Source organism: Chrysemys picta, chromosome 1 (genome assembly GCF_011386835.1).
Source record: "Chrysemys picta bellii isolate R12L10 chromosome 1, ASM1138683v2, whole genome shotgun sequence".
In the NCBI taxonomy this organism is placed as follows: domain Eukaryota; kingdom Metazoa; phylum Chordata; order Testudines; family Emydidae; genus Chrysemys; species Chrysemys picta.
In genome coordinates, this window is record NC_088791.1 from 41159929 (window position 1) to 41173647 (window position 13719).

The following is a 13719-nucleotide window of genomic DNA, read 5'->3' on the forward strand; positions in this document are numbered from 1 at the left end:
AAAGAAATGGTATTCAAGCTTCACTGTGGAGAAACTCATTTTCTTCCAGGCACAGGAGTCAAACAGTAAATCAAATGTTTCTCATTAGATTCTGTGTTAAGCATGTTGCCAGTTGAACAGTATTGCATGCACTGGTGCATCAGTGAATGGCATATTATTCCAGAAGCTTCTGTTTATTAGAATAGATGATACAGGGCTAACCTTGTTGTCAGCCTTGTTGTATATTATGTCTGCACAGACACATTTGTTTATAATCTGAAAATGTAGGTGGTTCAGAGCCTTAATTATTTTTAGGGGAATGGAGTTTAATAAGCATTAGCTGCTTCTACCACCCACTCTTTAGTGGAAGAAAAAAGAACACTTGACTATAATTAAAGACAATCTGAGTGAAGCTTCCTTCATGCTGTCACTGTCAAGTGACAGCATGATACCATTTCCATGTTCAGTTAATATTTTTAAGACAATTAATGCATTTGCCTATGTATTTCCTATCAGTCATACAAACATTAGTTTTCATGTTGTTTTTCCCCCCAGATGTACATCCAGACAACAACACTTACTGTCTCCATGAGTTTAAGTGCTTCAGTATCTCTGGGCATGCTCTACATGCCCAAGGTTTATATTATCATTTTTCATCCAGAGCAGAATGTTCAAAAACGGAAGAGGAGCTTCAAGGCTGTTGTGACAGCTGCCACAATGCAAAGCAAACTGATCCAAAAAGGAAACGACAGACCAAATGGCGAGGTCAAAACTGAACTGTGTGAAAGTCTTGACACCAACAGTAAGTCATCTGTAGACTTTCCCATGGTCAAGAGTGGAAACACTTCCTAATAGATGTACGTTCGCAAGAATGCATTCACTTTTAATTGTAAACGTTATTCTTTTCTTTGCTTGTACTGCATGAATGCAGAGACGTGTCAGAATTCAAGTACCTTTGAGCAAAGGTTTGCCTACATGCAAATCTTTTTTATGGGTGACAACCGGTGATTACAAAACATAAACACATTTTGGAAAACCCACATCTTTTTAAATGATGTGGCCTAAGCTGGCACTAATTTGTTGCATCGTGTTTTACTATGGCAGTCTCATTATATACTGACACTTCTGAGGATATATTTAGGTGAGTCATTTTCAAGACTTTTGAAAAATATGGCTTCACATTCTACATTATTTTTTAAACTACAACTAGACATGGGTGAAAATATTCCTTCCTTAACCTTCTACCCTGTACTAAAATTTTTTGTATAACTTGTGCATTTCCTATGATTTATCTGTAGTCCTAAAATGGCTGCCTGTCTCCACCTGGTGAGGACTTTTGAAAAACAAAAAGTACCGCATGATCCCATCACCCAAGTCTTTGCTACAGTTTTTTATTTTGTACAAACAGTAGTGGATCCCTTTTTAAATTTACAGAAATTTAACATTAGTATCTATGTTCCAAGTGTTCACGCACATATAGATTAGACAAATCTATTTTTAGATTTACCAAAGGATAGAAGTGGGAAGAGAATATTTTCCACATCTGGAAGGTCTTTGAATCCTGGCACATCTCTTAGGAATTGTTAAATTATTATAACTTCCATACAGCAGCATGTCATAAATAGAGCTGAGTGAATGTTTTCTGTACTCTGCCTTTTTCATTGACAATTGCAGATTCAGTGACACCAAAACATTTAGTGAATTCATACTGGCTTTGCCAAAATTGTTTTGGAAATTTAAAAAATCACCAAAAAAATTCAAACTATTTCATTTTGACATTTTCTAAATGGACCCTTTTGATTTTTTAGTTTGAAATGACTTTTCATTTGAACATTTCCTTTAATTGTATTTTTAAAAAATCATAAACATAAAATGGTCAAAACTGAAATGAAACATTTAAATTTTATCAAAATATAATGTTTCATTCAGCCCCAAACAAATTTTATTTTATTCTTTGATTCACCAAGAATTTTGTTTGTCAGGTCAACCTAAAATATTGTTTTTAATTTTTTATTTTTATTTTTGGAATTGCCAGCAAATTGAAAAATCAATTTTTTGCCCAACTCTAGTAATAAAGCCTGATTAACTGTACTTCTGAACAAAAAAATAAAATAAAATGTTTTTGAATAAAGCCAATGATTGCCCTTTCCCAAATCCAGTGGTAATAGAACATAAGTTTCTATGTTGGCGTTAGAGCTTCAGTGAAATGGTGTAGTTCCTGTTATGGTTAAGGACTAATTCCTCCCATTATGCTGCAAATAGATCCTCTAGAGTTTTCTGAATTATTATTACTCCTGAGGTTTAAGGAAAATTAAATAATAATATTTTGCTTGTGCACACCGACAAACCACTGCACATAGGATTGTGAAAGTTATTAGACCAAATCCTTTCACATGGAACTCCTAATGAATTCAGTCAGAGTTCACCAGAGTGAAGTATAGTGTAAAAAGTGAGTAAGGAGCTTAGATTTGTTCCATAACTCACTTGTTGGAGGATACTGAACACTTTTAAAAATTCAATAATTCGCCTGCTAAACTTGTGGCCATTCAAAAGTGTGTAACTACCAGATGAAGCAATGAAGACACTGCCTTTGGATTTCCATAGTTTCATACTACAACCTATACCAGAGGGGGAAATGATGATGAAATTCTCTGTAGATCAGATGTCAGCATGTAAATATGAAAACCCCTACATCTCTTACAATTCTTCATAAGTCACCAAAAGAAAATACAGGGAGGGGGAAGAAAGAGAGTTTCCTTGCTGAGTTGGCAAAATAATCAACATCAGAGAAAAAGGTCAAATATAGTTCCACAATGGGGTGCAGAAGGAGATGGTAAGAAAGCCCTGTGTACCTGAGATTTATCAACTGTACCTAATGAAGAAGAAATGCTGTGTCTGGTATTCTTTTAACTATGACTATGCATAATTCATGAAAACAGCTGCCACTGGAAGCAAGTCTGCTTTCTCCAGCAGTGTGACGCACGCAGGGAAGTATCAATTTGCCGTATTCTAAACCTGATTTAACACTAGCACACCTAGATAATTTTCAAGCGCCTCAGTAGTACATTTCTTCAAGGCTTTGATCCATATACTGTTATGCTCCATAGGCAAGTATGCAAAAAAATCAACAAATTCCCATTCTAGAGAGCTAGCCTCATGTAATTGACCCGGCTTGGCTAAAAGAATGGGCTATTAGGTTTTCAAAAAACATACTATATCCGTTAGATTTTGTTAACTTTTCTCTTTTCTGCCAAAATAACTATTGTCAAAAAGTGTTTGAGGCTGTAGTGAAGGATACATTAAAATAAACGCTTTCCCCTAGATCAGCTGTAATAACCCCCAAAATACAGAAAAATGTCTCTTCGAATTGACACCTGTAACCCAGTCTCAAATTGTTATTAGGTGATCACAGTTCCAGCATGTAAGTCTTACCTAGAGAATAGCAGGCTGTCACTTGCACTCCAAAAATGGAGAAAGTTAGAGAATGTATGAAATCAGGGTATCACTAGCACTCCAGAAATGGAGAGAGAAGTTTCCCGCCCCTTACCTAACCGACGATGCTGATGCTGATGACAACAACTACAGCTTACTATCAAAGCACAAACCGGAAGAAGTGAATTTGTTTGCTGATTTTTGGGAGGCATCAAGGGTGCATTCTGGGATTTCTTATTTAAAGATATGCAGCCAAATTCTGATTCCATTTATATATATGCTAAAGTAAAGGGAGCTGTTTGCATGTGTCTGAGGACAAAATTTGCCACTTGAAGAGGCAGGAGGGCAACAGAGAGAAATCAGTAGGCACAATACATCAGGATAACTACAAAAGGATTGTATTCAACTGCTGTAAAACATGGACTTTGATGGAGCTATACCAATTTATACCAGTTCAAGATCTGACCCAGAAGACTTGATTCAGCAGCCTAGATGCAGAAGTAATTCCTGTTGAAATCAAAGGAAGATTTTTCTTTCAAAAGGTCTGCAGGATCAGGTCCAAAGCAGGGATCAGGTGTGCCTGATCAGTCACCAGCAGGGAGTAAGCAGACAGGGCAGAGTGAAAGTCAGCATGTGGTCAAGTGAACACTGGGCAATAAACAGAGGCACAAGGAGGTTAATACCAGACAATCACCAAATTTGGTTTTCTTTTCTCCTATTCTTCTCATTCTGATGATTCCTCTGACAAGATCTGTATTATTCTGGCTGTCTTTCTCAGGTGCCTTTTTGTTTTTTTCATTGTCCTGTATATTTTGATTTTTTCCATAGTCCACCTTTTTATTATTCTGTTCTCTGTTCTTCTGCTTGCTCTCTGCCTTTTTCTTTTTCTTAGTGTCCTTGTTTCTGCTGCATTTTCTCCCTCACCCCGCTCTTTTCTGGTGCTTTGCAATTCCTTACTCGCTCTCCCCATACACACTTTTTCTCTCTTTAAATTCTTCTTCTTCCTACGGTTTTTATCTACTGAGTGTTGTTTATATTTTACTCACTACAGCCATTTACTCTTTTGTTATTTTTCCCTTTTGTCTGCCCTTTATTCTGTGCTTTAGCTCTGTCCTTTATATCTTTTTTTTTTTTTTTTTTGCATTTCTTGGGTCCATTTCTTTTAATCTATGCCCCTACTCTCCTGTGCTTGACCATTCACCAATCATTGTTTTCCTGTCAAAATCTCTCTTCTAGGCATGTGCTGAAATCCTGGCCCCTTTGAAGTTAATGGCAAAACTCACAGATTTCAATGGGGCCAGGATTTCACCCATAGACTGTACCAAAGCCATTTGCTTCAGACAGCAGAGAAAAAAATGCAAGATAAATTACACACTACTCTAGAGATCTGGGAGTAGAACCCTTATCCTTCAGTTCTATAAAGGAAAAACCACTACTGCTTAAGCTAAATGAGATCTCTCTGTCTGCAGTCATGTACAAAACTCATATATTACAGCATTACTCACTGGAGTTTAGTTACTGCCTAACAGGGCTCCCCAGGTGGCTTGATTAAACAGGAGTTCTTAGTCTTCATTCAACCTCCATTCATCCAAATGCACCAGACCTTTGCAGAGAGCAAGGGATGACCTAGGGGCTTAAATGATCTCTGTTGAAGCTTCCATGCTACTCCCATTAAGGGCAGACCAAGCAGTCCTCTACTTTAGCTTCTTTTGGGCTGGGATCAAACACATTGTGCCCAACAGAGTACTCTAGATGGCTCATATGAGAATCTTCTTCTCCCACAACAGGTAATAGTGAATCTCAGGTGCCCCTCACCCCTTGTCCTCTTTCCAGGCACCAAGGGGCCAGGTATTCCAGGCCTTTCCAATGCTGATTGTTTCCATTAGCTTCTCTGTTCAGCAATCACTTGCGTCAGCTGATTCACTATCACGTTCTCTGTTAGTTCCCCCTCCCCTCCTTCTTTTGTGTTTCATTCCTTTGTTTCTTTCTTCATGTTTGTTTACTTTTCTGCCCTCTCTGTTTGATGTTTGTGATTTCACTCTCTGTTTTTGTTCTGTGTTGGTTTATGACCCCAAACTCCATCTTCTGTTTTGTTTGTGTTTACAACAAGCTCTTTCTGGCCTTCTAGAAAGTTGCAGTGAACTGAAGCAAACTGTGGGAATCAATATGGGCCCATCAGTAACTTGGTATTCAGTAGAGAACTATTGAGTCAAAGCCACTAATATATTCCCAGTCTATTTTCACAAAGCTAATCCTGAATATTCAATGCCAATTTCCATCATTGGCATTGCCTGGTAAAACTGGAAGAAAAAATACTCAAACAAGTATGGCGGGGTTCTATGCCCTTATTTTATCCTAATGATGCCACTGATAAATATCTAGTAAGAAGAAGAAATGTGTAGGTTTTGTAATACAGTATGAAAATAAAATAAATGATAGCACAGTATCTCTATGTAGTAACTTTCATCCAAGACAACTTAATCACAGGTGATTTATATGCTAAATCATAGGTTGAGTTGTTTAAAAAAACCTGACTTTCATTGAATTTTTTTACAAAAATTGCATAACAAACTCAATGTTTGGAGAATGTTGGCCAGCTGTAATAACTGGACTTAGCACAACCTTCCTTTGGTTTTAATAAAATATAGATTTTAAATTGCTTTCCAAATAATATTGTGGTTCTCATTGGTAACCACAACTGTAAATTTATTTCTCTATATTGTGAAACTCTTATGCAAATATATGTTCCCACAGATATTTTTTTATAGTTAAGTTGTCATTAAGGTTCGAGCACATAACAATGGTTTGACTGTATTTTACCATTCAAAAGAATGAAAACATTCAAAACCTGGGAAATGAAGATATAAAATTGCATTTCTCAAACAAGGCACTTAGATTTCCATATTTCTGAACTCATGCTAATATTAGCCTACCATTATTCCTTAATTGCATGTAGAGGATTGAAAATGTGCACCACAGGTTGCTGGTTTATAATTTGTTTCATGCATAGATGTCTCTACACCAAGGCATTGATCCTGCAAGCTATTTCATGTGGGCACATCTTCACACCCATAGTGTTCCACAGGAGTGCAGGGACTGAACCACATGGGGAAGCATGCAGGATCAGGGCCTCGATGTGCTGCTTTGCTTTGTCATTACTAAGGCTGATTTAATGCTGGGTATTTTTATTAGAAATCATGGACAGGTCATGGGCAAGAAACAAAAAATCACGGCCTGTGACCTGTCCGTTACTTAGACCATAAATACCCCTGATTGAATCCTGGGGCTGAGGGCCTGGCACCAGCTGCCAGGGCGGGGGGAAGACCCGTGGCACCAGCTCCAGGCAGGGAGCCCTGGTGGGGCACTGCTGGGGGGGGGGAGCCCCGCGGAGGCAAAAGCAGCTCCAGTTGCCGCTGGGGGGGGGGGGGGAAGGGAGTCCCGGGGGTAGAATACCCAATTTGGGTTGGACGTATACCTGGAGTTTTCATCACATGACATAGTCTTTTTAATTAAAGATTCATCTTTAATTCCTGGAGACTCCAGGACAATCCTGGAGGGTTGGCAACCCTACCCAGGGGGCCAGCAGCTGCTCCGGCCCCTGCCATGGGGGGAGCCGTAGGAAGCTAATGGCTGCTCTGGCTGCCACCATGAGGGGGAGCCCCGAGGAGCCAGCGGCTGCTCTAGCCACCACCAGGGGGAGCCCCAGGGCCAGCTGCTGCTCCGGCCTCCCTGGGACCACTTCTCAGGTGGTCCTGGGGCAGCCACATTGGCCGCTACTCGGGTGGTCCCAAGAGCCAGCTGCCCGAAGCCACCAGAGCAGCAGCCAGTGCGGCTGGCTGTACGGCCGCCCGAGCGGCTGGCTGCAGAGCCGCTGCAGAAGTCACAGAGGTCACAGGAAATCACGGAATCTGTGACTTCCATGACCTCTGTGACAAATACGGAGCCCTAGTCATCACCCTAGCCTTCGCTGTTCTAAGTGCTCCAATTTCATGATCTGGGCATGTGGAGTTTTTGCATTCAGATATGCTAGCTCTGCTTCTAATGACACTTGAAGAGTTGGCTGCCACATGGAATCAAAGGGTCAAATCCTGCCAGGTAGTGAACACTGCCTCAGAGGTACTATACACCTCAGCATCTTGCAGGCTTAGGCCCTTAATGAAAAATGGGAAATTATTGCCTTCAGTGTGGTATTAGTCTGGAATGTGGAAAATGTGGAAGTTGTAAAAATATTTTATATTTACAGTGTATGACCATAAAGAAAGCCCAAAGCAGCACAACCGCTATTCAATGTAGGGTATGTTTGCACTTCAAGCTGGAGCAGTGGGACAGGCTAGGTTCTAGGGATATGTCTACCCGCACTAGCACTGATAGAGCTAGCACTCTAAAACTAGAGTATAGCCACTGCGTCACAAGCTGCGGAAGAGGCTAGCTGCCCCGAGTACGTGCTTGCGGTCTCACACGGGTACATATCTGGTAGGACTAGCCCCTCCTGCCACTTGTACCACCATGCCTACACAATATTTTTAGCATGCTATTTCCACCAAAGCTAGTAATTTTCCTCCAGATGGGAATCACACCCCCAGCTCAAAGTGAGGACATACCATTGGACTCTGCAAGCTGGTTTAGTAGACTCCTAAGGACCAGATTGGCTCCTGAGCCCCAAATGAACCTCAATCAATTTATAATTCCTCTGCTAGGGATGGATCCAAAACAGGCTTGGCAGGGGACAAGTTAAGGCTCTTGAGGGTTTGGGTGTGGTCCTAATGAGGCATTTAAAGTTCGGGAGTGGTGGGTTAAATCTTGGTGCTTAGGCAGGTCTTATCAAACATCCTGTTGTTCGTAAGGAATGGGCGATGACACTCCTAACGGACATTGGGGAATCTCCTCCCAGCATACATTTTCAGGAAGTGGGGGACAGGGGTCAGAAGTCCTTTAATCTCCCATCCAAGACCCCTGCTCTCTACATCCCTCCTTCCCAGCTCCATTTCACCCTCATTGAAACACAGGTCCATCTTGAGTGGAGTATGGTGCACATTTACCAGCGTAAAACAAATTATACAGCTATATAGGGCAGGAAGCGAAGAAAAAAAACATGTGCAGGTGGGTCAACTGAAGAAACAACTATGTCACCTATTTTAAATACATATAGGACATCCCATGATAATGTTTCTATACAACTCTAAATCCTTTTGTTTTGGTTTACTTCTGTTGTCTCATTCCAAGAGCAGAGTAATAAATGGGTTTGTAAAGGGTATTTCCAGGAGCATGATGAGTCAAGTTTGTTGCCCTCCCTGGCCAGATAAGCTTGCCGAGTGTGGTCCATGCAACAACTCTGAAATGTTCACAGTCTTAAAGCCCAATAAACTAGCTGTTGAGGCTCTTACATCCCAAACAGGAGCTGCAGACTCATTAGCATAAACTGTATAGATACGTAAGGTATTTATCAAATAAAAAGAGAAAAGCTGAATATGCCAGTGGTCTGATTTTTCCAGTATGGCAGTGGGATTAGTGTTATCACAGTGTGAACTACTATATAAACCCACCATGGGAATACTTTAAAAATAAAATTGGATTTATTCCAAAGTCCTATTATAAGGAATACACCTACTTATTGATTTTTACTTTCTTCTTCTTGATTCATCCACCACGAGATGCATCAAAGCACTGTATTCAGTCTGGCAGATAATTCAACATTAGTTCTTTTCCCAGACACAAAAAAGGAACCTGTCCAATTTGCATACGTGTGTTTTATTTACACATGTTTTACTGGGAACAAAATCACTTTATGTTCTAAAGAAATTGGTCCAGTTTCAGCAATCATATTGTATTCCCAGATGGGAGAATACAGGGCAGAGTGAAAGCAATCTCTTCAACAATCCAGCTGTGGGAGCGTGAGAGAGAGCTCACAAAGGAGTCTCATGTTCCATGCGAAAGTTCTGAAAAAACATGAATTTGGCTATATTTGCTTAAAGAGTCTTGGTACTCCAGGAGCAGGGCTATTTCCTGTCAGGAATGGGGTACTCTGATCCTTAAGCAGAGTCATATGAAGGCCTTGCTCCGCATCTGCTCAGAGTAGTCTTCTCTTGAAGTGGGACTGCCACCGGTCTCTTATTTTTGTAAGCAACACAATTTACTTGCTGGTTTTCACTGAGCTGAGTTTTAGAATTCACATCCAAACCTTCTTAGGGGTCATACTTCTGAAACTCCAAAACTGGAGGTACCTGTATGTGTGGTGATAAACAACAAGCTCTTTGACAGTTGTTTTGATGTTTGTGTTCTCATGATTATGCATTCCCATATCCTAATGGAAAAAGTCAAATCAGATTTGACTTTCAGTGGGCTGGTTCTCTAGTGTCTTCCAAAGCTGCAACTGGAGGCTTAGAGTCACATTCCCTAGAAATCAAAACACAAACATGAACTTTACACAGCATATTTCATTATTTATATCTACCTAGTGATCTTACAATAACGCAGTTCTGTACATAATGTAGTGGGACTGGGGGGTGGGTCAGAGAAGATTGTATTTCCTTGCTTCTGTATTTCTATTCTTCCACCATCACCGTCAGATTCCCAGGTCAGGTTTAGACAGTGTGAAGATGTCTTTTCCTATTTCAGCTATGTAACAATATCAGTGGATTCCTATCCAATACTACATAGCAAAGGACTGTACTCAGAGAGAGAAAAAGCAAAAAAGCTTGATTGATACTGTGTTAGCCTTGATTCTGAGCTTACACCAGTTTTACCCTGGTGTAGCTTCATTGACCTCAGTGGAGTTATATATTTAGGCCTGATCCTGCACTACTTAACTTCAAGCACATGAGCCATCCAAGTGAAGACAATGGAACTACTTATGGCCTAAGTCTTTGCAGAATTGCAGTCTTATGGAGTAGTGACATCAGTGCAGTTACTCATGATTTAAATTGGCATGAGTATAGAATTATATGGGCCAGATTCTCTAGACCACTAAGTTCATTTTGTGCTGCCAGCTGCCACCACCCACTGGGGTAAATGGAGTATGTCAGAGGCAGGCTAGAGACAGAAAGGAGTGTGCTGAAGCCGAGCTCCTTTGCACTTGATGCCCTACAGACTTTATAACAGTGGTGGAAGACAGAGTCAGCACCCTACTGCTCTAAGTTCTGCTGGGTCCGTGCAGATGGGGATCAGGGAGCTGCCTGTGGTACTCTGAAGCCACCATTGCCAACTCTATCTGAGTACATTAATGGAGAACCGGGCCCTACATCTCTAACAACAATAAGGAACAGTGGCTGCCAGGTAGACATGCCCAATACTATATTTAGGTTCAGTGACTTATCACCATTTTAGCTTAACAATAGTCCAGGAGCTGACTATCCTCAAATATTGCACCTTTCTGAACAAGCAGGAGAATCTCTGAACTAAGGGGAAATTCACTTGTAAGAAAGGGTGGTGCTGTTGATGCTATTAATCTGCCCGGGGAATATCACCACAGGAGGGCAGTTTTAAAGTACAGTCGGGGCTTTCTAGTAAACACACCTGTAGACACTTCCTGGAGGAGAGATGTTCTATGTCAGAGCATCTCCTGAGAATGCTGGTCACATACCTTCATCAGCCAGCATTACCCACTTTCAGGGCTGCATCAGCCACCTTTGGCCTCTTTCCCATCATATAACAGGAGTTGTGGATGTCTTACGTGTCTGTAACTCCCTCCTAGGTCTCCGTTCCACCAGTGGATGCCTAGCCAGCCTCCATCAGCGGAAATTGGAGAGTGACTCAAGCCCCAGATGTGAAAGGAATTTACAGCATTTTGCTAATTTTTTTTAAATTAGCCCAATAAAACATTGAAACTAAGGCACAGCATATTATATTGAAAAAAACACAACTAGCCAGCAAGAGATATGAAATATGCCCAATAGTTTGTAGAATAAAGAGCTGTGTGTCTTTTTCTCACCCACCAGCCATCATGTTACCCCTAAACCACACAGAAATAAAATGTCACCAAAAGCACAGTATTTGGGTCCTGTTTCCAGCAAGCTATTCAGAAAAGCACTTAAGCATATTCTTAACTTGAAGCATACACTTATGTGGTTTCTTGAATTGGGACCTTGGTGAAGTTGATTATACAGCTGAATGCTGACTAAATATAAATTAATTTAATTGCTACACAAAGTGCTTTATGTTGATTCCAAAACCTGAAATGTAACTTTGCTCTTTTCTTTTCTTTTTTTTTGCTTTGCAGCTTCCTCTACCAAGACAACATATGTCAGCTACAGCAATCATGCAAACTGAGCAGGGAAATGAAACACACCTGAAGTATGTGAAAATTAAAAAAAACAAACAATGAATTTACTACCACCAAAACCTCGGTCTTGGAAAGAGCTGTAGACTACAATCAACTCAACAGTCAGTCTCTTAATGGACAAAGATTAACAACGAGCCAAAAGCAGGAGGGGTGGGGAAGGGAAAAGCTCAGTTTTATACAAGTCAGACCGAATGTCAAACTTCTAAACTGTTTACTCACAAAAGGAAGTAAATCACAAAAGGAAAACAAATGTTAGCTTGTGAAAAAAAAAATGCTGTTGAAATAAACCATGTCTGATGTTATACTTGTAAGTACTTTTTTGTGATTGTGAGAATTTCCATTCCTGTCCCACATTGTTCAACTTGTATAAGAAGATGAATTTGTTTCTTGTGATGACTGACTGAATTGAAGCCCTGGGTTGTGCTAAAATAAATGCAATGATTGACGCATGCAAATTTTTATACAAAATAATTTATTTCTAATAATAAAGGAATGTTTTGCAAATGTTCAGACTTGTTTCGTTGAAGTTTTAAGGAAGAAAAAACAAATAATATTTTAAGTCCTGACAATATTGTCTATTGTTTGTTTAGAATGTGCAGTAAAGGGGGGGAGGGATATAATTAAAACAATAATAATGGTGTCAGAGGAATGCAGTGTAAAGTATAAGCATGTTGATGGAGGTGTCTGTATGTGCGTGCGTGTGTGTGTGCGCTCTCCGAGGTGGGTGAATTTATTTGTTTTTAAAATTGTGACTATTTTAAAATTGCTGGTGGGAATTTTTCCCAAAGTAAATACATTTTATAAGATTTTGTGAAATGAAGGATTCCTGATGTTGTGCTCACCATTTATGATTCAGCAACTGTTTTTTTTTCTTTTGAAAAAATTATCAGACAATTATAACAAAGATGGTAAAACTAAAAACTCAGATTTTTATAGTAATCAGAACCAACAAACTGAAATAAAAGGTTAATCTTATTATCCTGTACTATGCTATTATGTTGCTGATATTCCCCCATCAGCTATGATGGTTTGCCATTGCTGGCAATCACATCTTATTGATGGATGCCTTAGAAATAACGTAGAAAGGAATCAGGGGAATATTTGGAAAACAGTAAAGTGGATATATGAACTAACTTATCAAACCTTTCAAAATCAAAGGAAATGGCTATTCAAGTACAATTCTGTTGTCTTCTAATTTTCAGAATTAAATTATTCAGTAGTTAATGGTGCCATGCCATTAGAAATGGTTGTACCAAAGACAGAGAAAACACAAGAGAGATTGGAACCAGTGTAGAGATCTATCATGTTAATAAGCCACTCTAGACAAGTTAAAAGCAGACTGCTAGAGGCTTTCAGCTCTGTCACCAATGTCTATGATGTGCTTTGAGACTTTTTCTACTCTATACAATATCTACCATTCGTCAAGTCAATGGGTCTTCGCAATCAGTTTGTTATTAAATGTTCTTTCTGCTGATTTAGCCTGGATGGCTCATTGTTCTTCTTTCCGATAGGCGCTATCTCTTTGTAACATATCTTCACCAAGGAGGCTGCAGTGGACCCTGGATTACATTATTGAATAAGGGAAGGTTAATTTATTTGAAACTGAATCTCTTACATGTTACAGTGCCATACTTTAGTCTCCTGTGCAGCCAGCAAACTGCTTTCAGTCAACTATCCCCTCAGTAAAAAGAAGAACAGGAGTACTTGTGGCACCTTAGAGACTAACAAATTTATTAGAGCATAAGCTTTCGTGGACTACAGCCCACTTCTTCGGATGCATATAGAGTGGAACATATATTGAGGAGATATATATACACACATACAGAGAGCATAAACAGGTGGGAGTTGTCTTACCAACTCTGAGAGGCCAATTAATTAAGAGAAAAAAAACAAAACAAAAAACAAACAAACAAAAATAATTAATTGGCCTCCCAGAGTTGGTAAGACAACTCCCACCTGTTTATGCTCTCTGTATGTGTGTATATATATCTCCTCAATATATGTTCCAATCTATATACATCCGAAGAAGT

The 13719-nt window shown here is 39.8% G+C and overlaps 1 protein-coding gene across 9 annotated transcripts in view; it reads left to right on the forward strand.

Moving 5' to 3' along the window:
- Positions 1-12193, forward strand: part of GRM8 (glutamate metabotropic receptor 8) — a 490512-nt gene extending 478319 nt beyond the window's left edge. For 4 of the 9 annotated variants that reach the window (XR_010590015.1, XM_065555638.1, XM_065555631.1 and 1 more), the window contains 2 exons: positions 535-836; positions 11627-11725. Coding sequence is in view for 8 of the 9 variants with exons in the window: in XM_065555638.1 (XP_065411710.1) it covers positions 535-831 (297 nt within the window). In the remaining variant the exon portion in view is untranslated. Of the gene's footprint in view, positions 1-534; positions 837-11626 lie in introns of all 9 variants that reach the window. The other 5 variants (XM_065555608.1, XM_065555641.1, XM_065555621.1 and 2 more) reach the window with 2 other exon arrangements.
- The last annotated feature ends 1526 nt before the right edge of the window (positions 12194-13719 follow it).